The 17572-nt window shown below is 37.6% G+C and overlaps 1 protein-coding gene across 3 annotated transcripts in view; it reads right to left on the bottom strand.

Moving 5' to 3' along the window:
- The window catches only part of LOC128692194 (U3 small nucleolar RNA-associated protein 6 homolog), a 32230-nt gene extending 16447 nt beyond the window's left edge, over window positions 1-15783 (bottom strand). Inside the window, exons 1-11 of one of the 3 annotated variants that reach the window (XM_070096480.1) lie at window positions 15501-15783; window positions 14662-14788; window positions 14355-14510; window positions 13875-14045; window positions 9543-9644; window positions 7667-7803; window positions 6692-7193; window positions 5136-5336; window positions 4364-4514; window positions 1789-1974; window positions 408-578 (exon numbers count right to left, since the gene is read on the bottom strand). In XM_070096480.1, coding sequence (XP_069952581.1) covers window positions 408-578; window positions 1789-1974; window positions 4364-4514; window positions 5136-5336; window positions 6692-7193; window positions 7667-7803; window positions 9543-9644; window positions 13875-14045; window positions 14355-14510; window positions 14662-14788; window positions 15501-15592 — 1996 coding nt within the window. In that variant the 5' untranslated portion in view covers window positions 15593-15783. Of the gene's footprint in view, window positions 1-407; window positions 579-1788; window positions 1975-4363; window positions 4515-5135; window positions 5337-6691; window positions 7194-7666; window positions 7804-9542; window positions 9660-13874; window positions 14046-14354; window positions 14511-14661; window positions 14789-15500 lie in introns of all 3 variants that reach the window. The other 2 variants (XM_070096478.1, XM_070096481.1) reach the window with 2 other exon arrangements.
- Window positions 15784-17572: the final 1789 nt, after the last annotated feature.

The raw sequence follows: 17572 nt of genomic DNA on the forward strand, positions 1-17572 counted from the left end.
GCATACCAAGAATGAAGTGCTGGAGTTTACCTGTTAGTTACCACTTTTCTACCAATTAAAAATGCAAAGGAAAATTTTTCTTCTCTATGTCAGCTTGCCTGGATAGGAAACAGCAGTAATGTTGTAGAAAAGAATGGATACAAAATTTTCCATAATCAATTAGTATTAAAACTGTGATGCTAATGGAAACTAAATTTACTTTGCAAGTTTTTATTATTAATGAAGTACTGTATATGAAAAAGCAAAGTGGCTTTAAACAGTTTTACTTACAAGATTAGCCAACTCAAAAACTATTGTTCTTCAGTTATTCTTCACTATAAAATCATCAAAATGATTATTGCTTTGCCAAATTATATTGAAAATTTGTTCTAAAAACAAGTTACATTACATTAATATTCAAACTTTACCTGGGTGTTTTGTTCCATGTTGCTGAAGAGCATTATTAAATATATTTCTGATGTTCTCCACATTGATTTTAATTTGTGCCAGCTCAAGCTCTACCATCAGGGCATGAAGTTTTGCAGTAAATGGTGGTCTCCAACATAACTTCTGGTATAACTTGCGAGTGCTCTCAATACCTAGAAACAAAACAATTACAGTAATAATTTTGTACTTCATTATATAAATTATAACAGAACTACTTAAAACCAATATGCAGGAAAACTTTACGTTTGATTTAAATTATTTACTGTATTTTTCAAAGTGCAGGCATTGTACCTCCCACTTCAGGATTCAAGTCCGGCTAACCAGTTTCCCTGAATCCCTTCAGAAAACATTTCCCTGCTCACACTCCAACAGCTCATCAGGTCCTAAAAACCATTCGTCTCCATTCACTCCTATCTAACACGCTCACCCACACTTGCTGGAAATCCAAGCCCCTCGCCCACAAAACCTCCTATACCCCCTCCCTCTAACCTTTTTGAGGACTACCCCAACCCCGCCTTCCTTTCCCTACAGATTTATATGTTCTCCAAGCCATTCTGCTTTGTTCCATTCTCTCTAAATGACCAAACCACCTCAACAACCCCTCTGCAGCCCTCTGACTAATACTTTTAGTAACTCCACACCTCCTAATTTCCACACTACGAATTCTCTGCATAATATTTACACCACACATTGCCCTTATACAGGACATCTCCACTGCCTCCAGCCACCTCCTCACTGCAGCATTTACATTTACCGTATATGTATACAAAAAACAAATGGAGTTCGTGTAATTTTCCGTCATACCCGGAGGAGGTTTCAGGAGTCAACGCCCCCGCAGCCCAGTCATGAGTACAATAACACAATGAAAAACATCCATCATACTTTATGAGCTGCTTGATAACCATGAAAAACCAAGAGTTTGATCCTGCCTTAATGTATTTCCATGTTTTTGCATTAAGGAGTTTCTACTTGTAATATACTTCACAGACCATTGCACAATAAAGAACACACATAATTTTACTATAAATTGGTGCCTTTTTTGAAGGGTAAGAAAGAGGTAATATACTGTTTGAAGCCTAAATATCCTTTGTACAAAATTTAACATCTATTACCTTAACTTCAAAACCTGGTCTTATCTTAAGCAATTCTTTATCTGGTGTACAGACACCACTGTAGAGCCAACGATAATGTAAACAACTGCCAATTTCAACTTAGTGAGTGTACCCATGCTGACAGAAGGTATACATAACACTCATTGCTCCCAACGATAACACTACACATAGGCAACTTACCCATTTAAATTTCTGAAAAGTGGTCAAGTAAAAAGTTTCAAGTTATCATGTGTTTAGAGAAAGCACTTACCTCTTTGAAGACCAGTTTCTTTCAGATACTGAACTCTCATTCCCTGAGACACTGTAGTATCCTCATGATCAAGAGCCTGGAGAAATATCTTGGTCCTCAAACTGTCATTTGTCATATGCTTGGTCATCACCAACCATGCCTGGAGGCCACAATCACCCTTGATCGAAGCAGCCACTTTGTTAAATTCTGCCAATAATAAAGCTAGAGTAAATGATTTCTTGCTGAAAATTCTGCTTAAGCTGTGTGCAGAGTCATATGAAATAAATTGGTACAAGGAAGAAGAAGCAACAATGGGGAATCATGGTGTCTGTATAACAGTACCCCTGAAAAGGAAAAAATTATATGCATAAATTGTGCAAAAAAGATAGCACCTTTAGATATCTGAATCACTTCAGATATCTAAATTAAGAATCTTTTATTCATAAAGAATTATTTGAATGTTGCATGAATAATCAAAGATTACAGCTAATGGAATATTGCAATAAATTTATGAAGCCTCTTATACATACAGTATTTTGATAAGGCATTTGTGCCCCCCCCCCCCCCCCACACACACACAGAGGCTATGTCCCTGTATTGCTTGTATTAGTTTGACAGAGCTCCTGGAGAACAAAATGTGGCCACACTGAATGTCTCATTAGTTGCACAAGTGTTCTTTTACCTATATTACTTTAGAGAATTCTACCAATATTTTTATAACAAAAATGTAGAAAAAATAATTCTTTTAACCTTGTGAACCAAACCCATAAAAGAATGTCTATATTTTATTAAATATCACTGTATTCACACATGTATATTGATCTTCATAAGAAGGATAAACTTGGAAAAAAGGCTTGAGTTGTGAAAACTTGATGCCATTTTCAGAAATATACTATAGCTGTTTTGATTTTTGAGTTTGTTTTGGAGGCCTCACTATTACTGGCATTCATAAGAAAACTAAAAGGAAGAGAGATATAGATTTGAGAAATACTGAACACATTTTTACTAAATTTTCAACTTGAGGGACATAAGAACATATGAAAGAAGGAACACTGCAACAGGCTTACTGACCCAAGCGGAGCAGGTCCATGTCCCCCCCCCCCCCCCCCGGATTAGACCAATGACCCACCCCCCCGGATTATCCCAATGGCCCACCCAGCCTGGTCATCTCCACTCAAGGATGGAGCACTGCACCAGACCCAGCAGCACAAGCTAGTCAGGTCAACTCACACCCACCCACACCCACTATAAAAGAAAAAATCCATTGTTTTTAACCAATTTGAACAAAAAAAATAAATAATAAAAGTGCACTAAATAAGCTGCATACAAAAAAAAAGAAAAATATTGATCAAAAACAACTAATAACTAATATAACTCAAAATCTAATCAATACTATAGTTTTCAATGTACAGTGGACCCCCGCAAAACGATCACCTCCGAATGCGACCAATTATGTAAGTGTATTTATGTAAGTGCGTTTGTACGTGTATGTTTGGGGGGTCTGAAATGGACTAATCTACTTCACAATATTCCTTATGGGAACAAATTCGGTCAGTACTGGCACCTGAACATACTTCTGGATTGAAAAAATATCGTTAACCGGGGGTCCACTGTACAATTAAAGCAGAGCAAAATCTGAAAAAATACACAGAAGATAAGGAATATGGCTACAGTATATACAGAGGCCTTACTGTAGTTGTAACTGCAAAACTATTACATATAGTTTAAAGAAAGGAAAATTCAGCTATTGGTAAGCTATTATACATTTTAGGATCTACACTGTACACGAAACGAGTTTCTACATCAAGTTGTTTGCCCTCAAGGACATTAGAGAGATACAATATAACATCTATTTCTTGTGTTGTGTCTATGGGATCTATTACGTCCTTCAAGAAATAGTCTTTGTTACACAGATAACCCACACATAAGAGAATGAAACTTATGGCAACATTTCAGTCCGACTTGGACCATTAACTAGTCACACAGAAACACAAAGCATCATAAATTTCATTCTCCTATATGCGGGCTATTTGTGCATTGGTTAGGATTTTATAAATATTGAATGCACAAATGTGTTTATGAAGCACTTACACAACATGACAGTTTGGAAGATTGAAATAATTTTATAAAATAACATCCACTGAAGTAAAGAAACTGAGGATAATATGTACATAAAGTAGTGTAAATTACGAATAACAACATAACCTGGCAAAAATCATGTAATGTGTGTGGAAGGAAAAAATTACATTTGAGAGAAATAACATGCATTATACAGAATATTACACTTCAAATGAATATTACTGAATCATGTTTTGGGAGCATTTTAAGGGATAGACTACAAGAATAGTGTTCCAGACATCATACATATTAAGCGCAGTGAATGGTAACGATGAAGTCAGATAATGTAGAAGCAGCTGGACACTTACTGTACACAAACAAGTGATATAAGGAGCTGTTCTCTAACTAAACAACCCATCTCTATGGCAAGGGAAGTTTAGAAGATAGAGAATCAAGAATTAGCAACAAACCACTGAATATATGGATTGGGTATTTAGACACCTCATGCAGCTAAATAACTCAAGAGTACATTAAATACCTTCCATCATCTGCTTATTGCTTAATTTTCTAATGATAAGCTGTACAAACTTCAAGCGCAGATGTGCTACTTCTGGGTGACATTTGATCGCCTCTTCCAAAACTGACTGTATATCATTGATGGGCAGTGACATCTCACACATCACCTGACACTGAGGAATGACAGTTGTTATACAGGATTCACACACAAAACATTATTTCAATCAGTGTTTTCATAAAAAACAAAGCAAATGCTAAATAAAAATTATTTTCAAATCCCAAACATAAGCCTTCTAGCATCTGACTTTAAAAGAAATACAGTACTGTACATATTTACATGTCTTTCTAGAGCATTAACTTATGATTTAGGAAGAAAATTATATGAAACATAAAAACTTATACCCAAAAAATACTAATTAGAACAATTCTGGGAGCAAAACTATGCAAAAAGATTTTGCAAACCTGAATTATAGTTGATGTGTAAATTAATCCTTAGAAATACATGTACACTGTACTGTACTAGAAGTATTTGCATTTTCTGAACTTAAAAAGAAATGATTAGTTACAGTAATTAATTAACTCATGGTTGCCAATCTATAATCACCAAGTTATACTGTTATATAAATAATGTCTATTTATCCATACTGACAGCAGAGCGGAAACATGAATTATTCAAATTATCTAATTTACACAGTATTTTAAGCTTCACTATAATATATAAATATATTTGAAAAACTAAACAACCATATTTACAACAGCTTTGATACTGACACATTTTATATAAAAAAACTTACCAAAACAAAGAAACTAAGGGGAGATAATACATGTGTGTGTGTCTCAGAAAAACTAATCAGCTTCTTGAATATGAGGTCAGTCATGTCTGCTGCACCCCAGCACTGGTACAGTAGTGGCAAAAGTTCTTCAATATAGGTATTTAAAAAGCTTCCTCCAATTACTCTTGTGGCTTCATCAAATGCCAATATAATACATTCCAGCTGTTGAAGATATTGTCAGGAGTAAATTTCATTACAAATTTTATGCTGATAGATCATTTGCTTTGTCTCAATTCAAGACTATTAACTACAAAACTTTATATTCACCTTAATCATTTTGCAGTTTGAGTACTAAAAATAGAGATGAGGTTCACATACTATAATGTACAATCTAAGAAATATAAAGTGCTGAGAGAAACAGTGCTAGTTTCTGAAAGACATCAAAATTTAGAGGTAAATATTGTTTAACTTTGCACAATAAAAAGGCAAAATGAAATAGAATATAGATTTTGAATATGTTATGAATCACAATAAGAAGTCAACCAATGTATATACAATTATACGTACATATTTAGGTTAAATGTTGTGTAATATGAGGCAAAAAATAAGGTAGTGCATGGTAAAAAAGTGACTAGAACCTTAAGAAGGCTTACATGAGGTAGTGATGTGGTCAGTACAGTACAGTACAAAGATGACTGAATGAAATCATACTTTTGCTAACCTTGACCTATGAGTGAGGTAAGAGCATGGAATGAGGCATAAATTTGCAAAATTGAGGTTGTTAAAATTATCTTAGAAATGAATGTGACCAATGTAGGCAGAGACAAATAAGCAATAAAGTGATGTGTTACCTAAATGGGGAGGTCACAGATGAGGTGTCTGGAGCAGCAGAGTAAGTTGAGACATACTATATTATGATTCAAATATATGGAGAGAATGATGGTATGCACATAAGAAAGATATGCAAAAATGAACTTCATAGACAAAAAGTGGAGGATTACTGAAAAGACAGACTATGAAGCCATCAGTAATATAGCCTTCATGCTAGTGCCACCTATTTAAAGGCAGAGTTTCTGTAAAAACAAGGAGTCAAAGATCAGGGGCAGTGCCAGAACTTCTATACTGGTGTGTTGGGGGTGGAGAGGGGTGGCATAGGTGGGGCTATCTGGTTGGAAGGGGGCTAGGAGACCTATTCTGAAGCAGTATTATTATTACCATTTTTATTTGGGAGGGCAGAGAGGATTTTTGGGGGCTGAAGCCCCCTCCTTGTCACTGCTGCTGTCAAAGATTGAGATACAGAAATAAAGAAAAATAGGAGAAAGTAACATTCGTTAAAAAAGAATTGTGGAAGTGAACATGAAATAGAACTAAATGTCCATGCAATGTCAATACAGCCAAAGAAAAAAAATCATTGGGAAAGGGGTAAACAATATATTTGCACTGTACTCTAATTCTTCCAAGGGTGTATAAGGCCAGCCAGTCCACTCTCTAGAGTCTAGACTGATCTCTGCAAAATGGCACACCATCTATGAGAAAATTTAAGAAAAATTTAAGTGACATGAAAAATTATTACTAACCATTCCCATTGGACTCATGTTTCTAGGCAAATTAGGGATATCAACTTTGTTATCTATGGCATTTTCTGTTTTCATATCAGAAACTACTTTCTCAATAGTTTGATCTGTATGTAGAATATCATTCACATTACTAGCTTTTTTGTTGCTTTCTGTCTTATCCATATCATCTTCACTATCTGAGCCATCATCACCTACAGAAGCTTCTGAATCATTTTCATCACTCTCTCTAAGGTCTTCACTCTTTGTTTTGTATTCTTTACTACACTTTTCAGTTTCTACTGCCTCCTCTTCATTATCAGTATCAACTGCAATGTCTTCTTCCTCTTTCTCATAACTGTCCATATTTTCTTTATTCACTTTTCTGTCAGCTACTTCTTTATTTCTGCCAGTAGTTACATCATTTTCATGTCCTTCACATTCGACTAGCGTCAAGCCAAAAGCCATTCTCTGAGCCTTGAGCTTCCACACACCAGCAGTGTTAGGGAACTTAACACAAACATCTCTGAAACAAAGAATATGGCAAGATTTTATGAGAATGAGTGAGGGTAAAGAGATACAGCTTATGTATAGGAAGAGACTAATAAGCCTGATGCAATATTAATCTGAATGTAGAACAACAGGACAGTGAGAGTTTTAATACTGTAATGGAGAAATGCTAGTAGGTACAAAGCAAGACATCTCTGGCTATTTCCTGAAATTTCCCAAGATACAATACAGAGAAATATAAATAAATAATTTAAGAACAATTCTTGAAATAAAGAAAACTAGAGTTGGTAGTGAAATTTTGACAATGAGTGGAATAAGGAGTTCTAAGGGGCAAGCAAATAAAAATGACTACACAATTATTACATCTTGTAGCATTACATACATGTGGCTTTCCTGGCAAGACATTTTTAATAAAATAATAAAGACAAAGATGGAAATTCATTTAAGATAAAATTGAAAGTTAGCATTCAGATGTAAAATCAAGCTCACCTGTAAATTTCATCTCGTAGTGTGTGAGCAAACTTATGTTTATCAGCTACTTGGTAGAGTTGCAGGTACAACTCTGGATCAGGGAGTGAAGTGACAGCATTTTGGTATACTGCCTTGGCAACTGCACAGTTCAGCACCTATTTCCAAAATATATGCTCTTAGAGATGCAGTATTTAAAATCTTAATCTAGGCAAAATATACTGTGGCATGTTCCTGAAAATGAAGCTGAGATATGAATATGAAATGAATGGAAATAAGACAGTAAAGAGGCACAGAGGATGAATGCAAATGAAAAACTAAGATGTAATGCTAGTCTTATTTAATGAAGTACCAAAGCAATGGAAAAAACATTTCAAATACCCAGTTACATTAAATGGTAAGAGATAAACAATTATGTAATATATGGTAATGTTTAAACAACTCCTAGGTAGTAGGTTGGTAGACAGCAACTGCCCAGGGAGGTACAACCATCCTGCCAAGTGAGTGTAAAATGGAAGCCTGTAATTGTTTTACATGATGGTAGGATTGCTGGTGTCTTTTTTCTGTCTCATAAACATGCAAAATTTCAGGTACGTCTTTCTACTTCTACTTATACTACACATGAATGTACAAGCATATACATACACACCCCTCTGGTTTTTTTTTTTCTATTTTCTTACTAGTTCTTGTTTATTTCCTCTTATCTCCTGGAGTTTACCTGGAGAGAGTTCCGGGGGTCAACGCCCCCGCGGCCCGGTCTGTGACCAGGCCTCCTGGTGGATCAGAGCCTGATCAACCAGGCTGTTGCTGCTGGCTGCACGCAAACCAACGTACGAGCCACAGCCCGGCTGATCCGGAACTGACTTTAGGTGCTTGTCCAGTGCCAGCTTGAAGACTGCCAGGGGTCTGTTGGTAATCCCCCTTATGTGTACTGGGAGGTAGTTGAACAGTCTTGGGCCCCTGACACTTATTGTATGGTCTCTTAACGTGCTAGTGACACCCCTGCTTTTCATTGGGGGGATGGTGCATCGTCTGCCAAGTCTTTTGCTTTCGTAGTGCGTGATTTTCATGTGCAAGTTCGGTACTAGTCCCTCTAGGATTTTCCAGGTGTATATAATCATGTATCTCTCCCTCCTGCGTTCCAGGGAATACAGGTTTAGGAACCTCAAGCGCTCCCAATAACTGAGGTGTTTTATCTCCTTTATGCGCGCCGTGAAAGTTCTCTGTACATTTTCTAGGTCGGCAATTTCACCTGCCTTGAAAGGTGCTGTTAGTGTGCAGCAATATTCCAGCCTAGATAGAACAAGTGACCTGAAGAGTGTCATCATGGGCTTGGCCTCCCTAGTTTTGAAGGTTCTCATTATCCATCCTGTCATTTTTCTAGCAGATGCGATTGATACAATGTTATGGTCCTTGAAGGTGAGATCCTCCGACATGATCACTCCCAGGTCTTTGATGTTGGTGTTTCGCTCTATTTTGTGGCCAGAATTTGTTTTGTACTTCCATGGGGAAGTGGAACAGAATTCTTCCTCTGTAAGCCATGTATGTCAATCAAGGTGACTAACATGCTGGGAGCAAGGGGCTAGTAACCCCTTCTCCCGTATACATTACTAAAGTTGAAATGAGAATCTTTTGTTTTTCTCTTTGGGCCCCCCTGCTTTGGTGGGATATGGCCAGTTTGTTAAAAGAAGAAAAAAGTTTAAACAACTAACAAGCCAATGCCAAAACTGTTTAAAGAGAATTCAGTAACAAAAAAAAAAATGCAAAACAGATAAACAAGAGGGCTGATATCTGAAGACTCAAAAACAGAACAGAAAAAAAGAAATATTACTACACTCAATGTGATGCTATATATTCAATTACTGTACTTTTGTTTGAAATATGACAAAATCCCTACCTTATCACGATTCTTTGCAATGATTTCCTCCAAGCCAGTATTGTTGCCATTCTTCATCTTATTCATCAGCGATTCAACATACAGCAGCTCAAGACGAAATAGCTGGAAAATTATTATCTGCATTTAATCTTAGAGAAAGCCTGGCTGGAGAATTTCCATCTCTTAGTGAAGAGAGCACTGAGCCTCCTCCTCTCCTTGTACCAAAGAACCCACACAAATTTAGTGCATCACATAAATATAACAGTACTATAATTAGCCTTCCTCTCTAGTTAAAAAGTTCACATATGCAGCTCAAAATCTGCATGCACTGTACTACATACCAAAACATTTGCATTATTCTCAATTTAAACATTTGTTTATTTTATTTACCAAGAGAATTGGCTACCTGTAGAGGAAATATATACAGTGGACCCCCGCTTAACGATCACCTCCTAATGCGACCAATTATGTAAGTGTATTTACGTAAGTGCATTTGTGCGTGTATGTTTGGGGGCCTGAAATGGACTAATCTACTTCATAATATTCCTTATGGGAACAAATTCAGTCAGTACTGGCACCTGAACATACTTCTGGAGTGAAAAAATATCGTTAACCGGGGGTCCACTGTTTTTTATTTATTTTTTTTTATTATCACACCGGCCGATTCCCACCAAGGCAGGGTGGCCCGAAAAAGAAAAACTTTCACCATCATTCACTCCATCACTGTCTTGCCAGAAGGGTGCTTTACACTACAGTTTTTAAACTGCAACATTAACACCCCTCCTTCAGAGTGCAGGCACTGTACTTCCCATCTCCAGGACTCAAGTCCGGCCTGCCGGTTTCCCTGAATCCCTTCATAAATGTTACTTTGCTCACACTCCAACAGCACGTCAAGTATTAAAAACCATTTGTCTCCATTCACTCCTATCAAACACGCTCAAGCATGCCTGCTGGAAGTCCAAGCCCCTCGCACACAAAACCTCCTTTACCCCCTCCCTCCAACCCTTCCTAGGCCGACCCCTACCCCGCCTTCCTTCCACTACAGACTGATACACTCTTGAAGTCATTCTGTTTCGCTCCATTCTCTCTACATGTCCGAACCACCTCAACAACCCTTCCTCAGCCCTCTGGACAACAGTTTTGGTAATCCCGCACCTCCTCCTAACTTCCAAACTACGAATTCTCTGCATTATATTCACACCACACATTGCCCTCAGACATGACATCTCCACTGCCTCCAGCCTTCTCCTCGCTGCAACATTCATCACCCACGCTTCACACCCATATAAGAGCGTTGGTAAAACTATACTCTCATACATTCCCCTCTTTGCCTCCAAGGACAAAGTTCTTTGTCTCCACAGACTCCTAAGTGCACCACTCACTCTTTTTCCCTCATCAATTCTATGATTCACCTCATCTTTCATAGACCCATCCGCTGACACGTCCACTCCCAAATATCTGAATACGTTCACCTCCTCCATACTCTCTCCCTCCAATCTGATATTCAATCTTTCATCACCTAATCTTTTTGTTATCCTCATAACCTTACTCTTTCCTGTATTCACCTTTAATTTTCTTCTTTTGCACACCCTACCAAATTCATCCACCAATCTCTGCAACTTCTCTTCAGAATCTCCCAAGAGCACAGTGTCATCAGCAAAGAGCAGCTGTGACAACTCCCACTTTGTGTGTGATTCTTTATCTTTTAACTCCACGCCTCTTGCCAAGACCCTCGCATTTACTTCTCTTACAACCCCATCTATAAATATATTAAACAACCACGGTGACATCACACATCCTTGTCTAAGGCCTACTTTTACTGGGAAAAAATTTCCCTCTTTCCTACATACTCTAACTTGAGCCTCACTATCCTCGTAAAAACTCTTCACTGCTTTCAGTAACCTACCTCCTACACCATACACTTGCAACATCTGCCACATTGCCCCCCTATCCACCCTGTCATACGCCTTTTCCAAATCCATAAATGCCACAAAGACCTCTTTAGCCTTATCTAAATACTGTTCACTTATATGTTTCACTGTAAACACCTGGTCCACACACCCCCTACCTTTCCTAAAGCCTCCTTGTTCATCTGCTATCCTATTCTCCGTCTTACTCTTAATTCTTTCAATTATAACTCTACCATACACTTTACCAGGTACACTCAACAGACTTATCCCCCTATAATTTTTGCACTCTCTTTTATCCCCTTTGCCTTTATACAAAGGAACTATGCATGCTCTCTGCCAATCCCTAGGTACCTTACCCTCTTCCATACATTTATTAAACAATTGCACCAACCACTCCAAAACTATATCCCCACCTGCTTTTAACATTTCTATCTTTATCCCATCAATCCCGGCTGCCTTACCCCCTTTCATTTTACCTACTGCCTCACGAACTTCCCCCACACTCACAACTGGCTCTTCCTCACTCCTACAAGATGTTATTCCTCCTTGCCCTATACACGAAATCACAGCTTCCCTATCTTCATCAACATTTAACAATTCCTCAAAATATTCCTTCCATCTTCCCAATACCTCTAACTCTCCATTTAATAACTCTCCTCTCCTATTTTTAACTGACAAATCCATTTGTTCTCTAGGCTTTCTTAACTTGTTAATCTCACTCCAAAACTTTTTCTTATTTTCAACAAAATTTGTTGATAACATCTCACCCACTCTCTCATTTGCTCTCTTTTTACATTGCTTCACCACTCTCTTAACCTCTCTCTTTTTCTCCATATACTCTTCCCTCCTTGCATCACTTCTACTTTGTAAAAACTTCTCATATGCTAACTTTTTCTCCCTTACTACTCTCTTTACATCATCATTCCACCAATCGCTCCTCTTCCCTCCTGCACCCACTTTCCTGTAACCACAAACTTCTGCTGAACACTCTAACACTACATTTTTAAACCTACCCCATACCTCTTCGACCCCATTGCCTATGCTCTCATTAGCCCATCTATCCTCCAATAGCTGTTTATATCTTACCCTAACTGCCTCCTCTTTTAGTTTATAAACCTTCACCTCTCTCTTCCCTGATGCTTCTATTCTCCTTGTATCCCATCTACCTTTTACTCTCAGTGTAGCTACAACTAGAAAGTGATCTGATATATCTGTGGCCCCTCTATAAACATGTACATCCTGAAGTCTACTCAACAGTCTTTTATCTACCAATACATAATCCAACAAACTACTGTCATTTCGCCCTACATCATATCTTGTATACTTATTTATCCTCTTTTTCTTAAAATATGTATTACCTATAACTAAACCCCTTTCTATACAAAGTTCAATCAAAGGGCTCCCGTTATCATTTACACCTGGCACCCCAAACTTACCTACCACACCCTCTCTAAAAGTTTCTCCTACTTTAGCATTCAAGTCCCCTACCACAATTACTCTCTCACTTGGTTCAAAGGCTCCTATACATTCACTTAACATCTCCCAAAATCTCTCTCTCTCCTCTGCATTCCTCTCTTCTCCAGGTGCATACACGCTTATTATGACCCACTTCTCGCATCCAACCTTTACTTTAATCCACATAATTCTTGAATTTACACATTCATATTCTCTTTTCTCCTTCCATAACTGATCATTTAACATTACTGCTACCCCTTCCTTTGCTCTAACTCTCTCAGATACTCCAGATTTAATCCCATTTATTTCCCCCCACTGAAACTCTCCTACCCCCTTCAGCTTTGTTTCGCTTAGGGCCAGGACATCCAACTTCTTTTCATTCATAACATCAGCAATCATCTGTTTCTTGTCATCCGCACTACATCCACGCACATTTAAGCAACCCAGTTTTATAAAGTTTTTCTTCTTCTCTTTTTTAGTAATTGTATACAGGAGAAGGGGTTACTAGCCCATTGCTCCCGGCATTTTAGTCGCCTCATACGACACGCATGGCTTACGGAGGAAAGATTCTTTTCCACTTCCCCATGGACAATAGAAGAAATAAAAAAGAACAAGAGCTATTTAGAAAAAGGAGAAAAACCTAGATGTATGTATATATATATATGCATGTGCGTGTCTGTGAAGTGTGACCAAAGTGTTAGTAGGAGTAGCAAGATATCCCTGTTATCTTAGCGTGTTTATGAGACAGAAAAAGAAACCAGCAATCCTACCATCATGCAAAACAATTACAGGTTTTTGTTTCACAGTCATCTGGCAGGACGGTAGTACTTCCCTGGGTGGTTGCTGTCTACCAACCTACCACTGTATATATCACAATTGAAAATCATACACTCCACACCAATTTCCACTGGCCATTTCTCTAAGTCTCATATCACTGATGCTATAACAAGAATGAATAGATCCTTGTATAGCATATTTATTGTCTTACCTCTCTTTTAATAAAATGTGACTTAGGGTGGTATAGTTGAGCTGTAGAAAGGAGGATTTTTCTAGCTTTATCAAAATTTTCCCTCTCTTCTATTTCCCATTTTGCCCAAGCCACCCATACATTTTCTCGGTTGCCATGATAACGAATCTGTTCTGCAAAGGCAAAACCTATCTGAAAAAATATAATAAATAATTAGTTTACTGAAATCAGGTTTTAAATAATATTGAAACACACATCAATATACCTTTATACTGCATTTTACATAATAAGCATGCTGTTTCATGTGAATAATATTTTAGCATTCATGTCCCTATCTATATTATTCAACAACACTCATGACACAACAAAAAATACTAGCAAGTGTTTAAAGCAAGAAGCAAATACCAAAACAATCTTGTGTGATATACTATCAGAAAAAAGTTCCAAAGAGCAAAACAGAAACAAGGTAATCTTGATTACAGAACTTAATTAAGGTTATACCTCATCTTTCCAACCGATATGCTGGGCAAAACTAGTCCTAAGTTTCCAAGTATCAAGGTGGGATGGCCAAACACGTGTCAAGTAACGTAGCATTTTCATAACTCTTTTGCATATTGCAGTTTCAATTTGTTTGCTCTTCTCTCGTATTCCAATTTGCTAAAAATAGAAAACCGAGAGAAATTAACGTTATTTACTCAACTACTGAAATTTGTATTACCAGAGAGATCCACACTGATATCACATAATTTAAAAAGACCAAATTCATGAAAATTACAATAACTATAACTTTAAACATCCAAATCATTACCTTTCGCCTAATTTTCACCAGGTCAATAACTTTTCTCTCATAATTAACATAATTAATATAATCAGCCTTATTTTTTGATTTTCGGACAAGGCGATAGTGGAAATCCCTCCTCGTCTGAATAAGTTTTCTGCAAAAAAAAAATGTAAAAAATATATTAATACTTGACAGCATATGTGATACTGAAGCTATGATAATTTACCGGCAGAAAATAAATGTAAATTTAAGTACAGAGCTTCAACTAAACACTTCCAGTTCTTATTTATTAATTATATATAGTAAATAAAACAGTGAAATTTGCATTTAGCAAGTAAGTTTACTTAGTAAGGTACAAATAAGTACAATTATCATACATAGTGTAAGTTACCTGGAGGTTATTCCGGGGATCAACGCCCCCGCGGCCCGGTCCATGACCAGGCCTCCTGATGGATCAGGGCCTGATCAACTAGGCTGTTACCACCAGTTTAACTCGCAAGTCACACAAAGTGACTTATTTTCACACTTCAGCTGTATCACAGCATCCTCCCTTCTTAGGTTTATATAACCTTTATAATTACCTGATTATTATTACACTGATGAGGGAGCACTAAACCCATACGGGTTATACAGAGACCAGAAGGATGGAAGGTAATGAAGCTCAGTTCAAGAAGTGAAGCACAGGTGTAAATCTTAATATCAAGAGCCCCTTCAGCATCAAGAAACCTCCCTTGAGAAGATATAATTACCAGAAAATGTTAACCAAGATAAAAATTACCTTGAAATAAGATTACCTTGAAATATAATACTGAACGTCTAATTGGCATTTGAAAAACCATCAGTGAAATTAACCCAAGAACACTTACTTTACTTCTTTCGATGATAAAAGACCAATCCTCTCCATCTCCTCAACTTCAGGAATGGTTTCTTCTATGTTCTTCTCCACAAACTCTGCCATATTGTAATATTTTCTTCTATCTGACTACTCTCTTATTGGTCTGAAACAATTTACAGCGCTACCAGTGTTCTTCTTCTCTTGGGAAGTTACAAGTGTCGCTCACTACACACTCCAGACAAAATGTTGCCAAAATCTGTGCAAAAAAAAGAAATAGAAAAGAAAATAAAGTTGCCTTCAGCAATGTCTCCAACACGTTGTGGTGATGGTGGGGTTAATAAGGGCCACCAACACTGATGTTTACTGAGCCTTAACAAGCGGGTTATTTGTGTATCGTTCCAGTCACGGTATTGTGCCTTTTTGTTATTTATTCACACTCACGAACCAAGTAATAATAAACCATACCCCGGCCGGGATTGAACCCGCGGTCAGAGAGTCTCAAAACTGCAGACCGTCGCGTTAGCCACTAGACCAGCTAGCCACAATAAGATTCATCCAACTAGGTATATTTCTACACCAAAGTTAGGTTAGCACAGGCACCACTGTGACCACAAATGCAAGTTTTTACAGACGAATCTCCAGCTAGCGTGGCCGTGACGAACTCTAGCTCAAGTCCCCTCACTGCCGTCAACATGACTCACGAAATCGTAATGACACGATTGACCGCGGGTTCAATCCCGGCCGGGGTATGGGTTGTTTGCAATCGTGTCATTACGATTTCGTGAGTCACCAAGTAATAATATTTTATTTCAGCATGATACAGTGGTTGTACAATGGAGAATAATATAAACTGTACATGCCGAAAGCTCCTATATATGCAGAGCATTTTGAGCAAACTTAAGACTAACTTCAGGTACAGGTACACATACATACAGTTGCATGTGGCAGATGGTTTAATATGGATAAATGCAAAATTCTAAACATTGGACAGGAAAATAACCATGCCACATATTTATTTATTTATTTATTTAAAAATTTGAGCACACATACATATAAACTAAATAATGTAGAGCTTAATACTACTGATTGCGAAAAGGATTTGGGAGCTCTGTTTAGCATTAATCTAAAACCAAGACAACAGTGCATTAGTGTTTGCAATAAAGCTAACAGAATCCTTGGCTTCATATCTAGAAGTATAAATAATACTTCAACTCTATATATCCTTGGTTAGGCTTCATTTAGACTATGCTGCTCAGTTCTGGTCACCGTATTACAGAATGGATATAAATGCTCTGGAAAACGTACAGAGGAGGATGACAAAGTTGATCCCATGTATCAGAAATCTTTCCTATTAGGATAGACTGAAGCTGCACTCTCTAAGAAGGCGTAGAATTAGGGAAGATATGATTGAGGTGTATAAATGGAAGACAGGAATAGATAAAGGGGATGTAAATAGCGTGCTAAAAATATCTAGCCTAGACAGGACTCTCAGCAATGGTTTTAAGTTGGAAAAATTCAGATTCAAGAAAGATATAGGAAAGCACTGGTTTGGTAATAGAGTTGTGGATGAGTGGCACAAACTCCCGAGTACAGTTACAGAGGCTAAAACGTTGTGTAGTTTTAAAGATAGGTTAGATAAATACATGAGTGGGTGCAGGTGGGTGTGAGTTGGACCTGGCTAGCTTGTGCTACTAGGTCAGATGCCGTGCTCCATCTTCAAGTGAATGTGACCTGACCTGGCTAGATTGGGGTATTGGCTTAAGCCGGTGGGAGACTTGGACCTGCCTCGCATGGGGCAGTAGACCTGCTGCAGTGTTCCTTCTTTCTTATGTTCTTATGTGTACATTACCTAGGATAACCCAAAAAAGTCAGTGACTTATTTACATTGCAATCCTTAAATTTCCACTGGGGTTTTACCCAAATCTCTATAGGAATGATAAAGTTTATTTAGGTGCAGGTCCATATAAGTAATTATCATATATAGCGACATGTGTAAAGGAAATTCAATATTTACATTAACATTACCCAGAGTATCAATGGGTTTCCCGTAACTCGATCACTAGTATACTCAGCTCACACACTGAGGTTCGGGGTTCGAATCTC

The sequence above is a fragment of the Cherax quadricarinatus genome, chromosome 53 (assembly GCF_038502225.1).
Source record: "Cherax quadricarinatus isolate ZL_2023a chromosome 53, ASM3850222v1, whole genome shotgun sequence".
NCBI lineage: Eukaryota > Metazoa > Arthropoda > Malacostraca > Decapoda > Parastacidae > Cherax > Cherax quadricarinatus.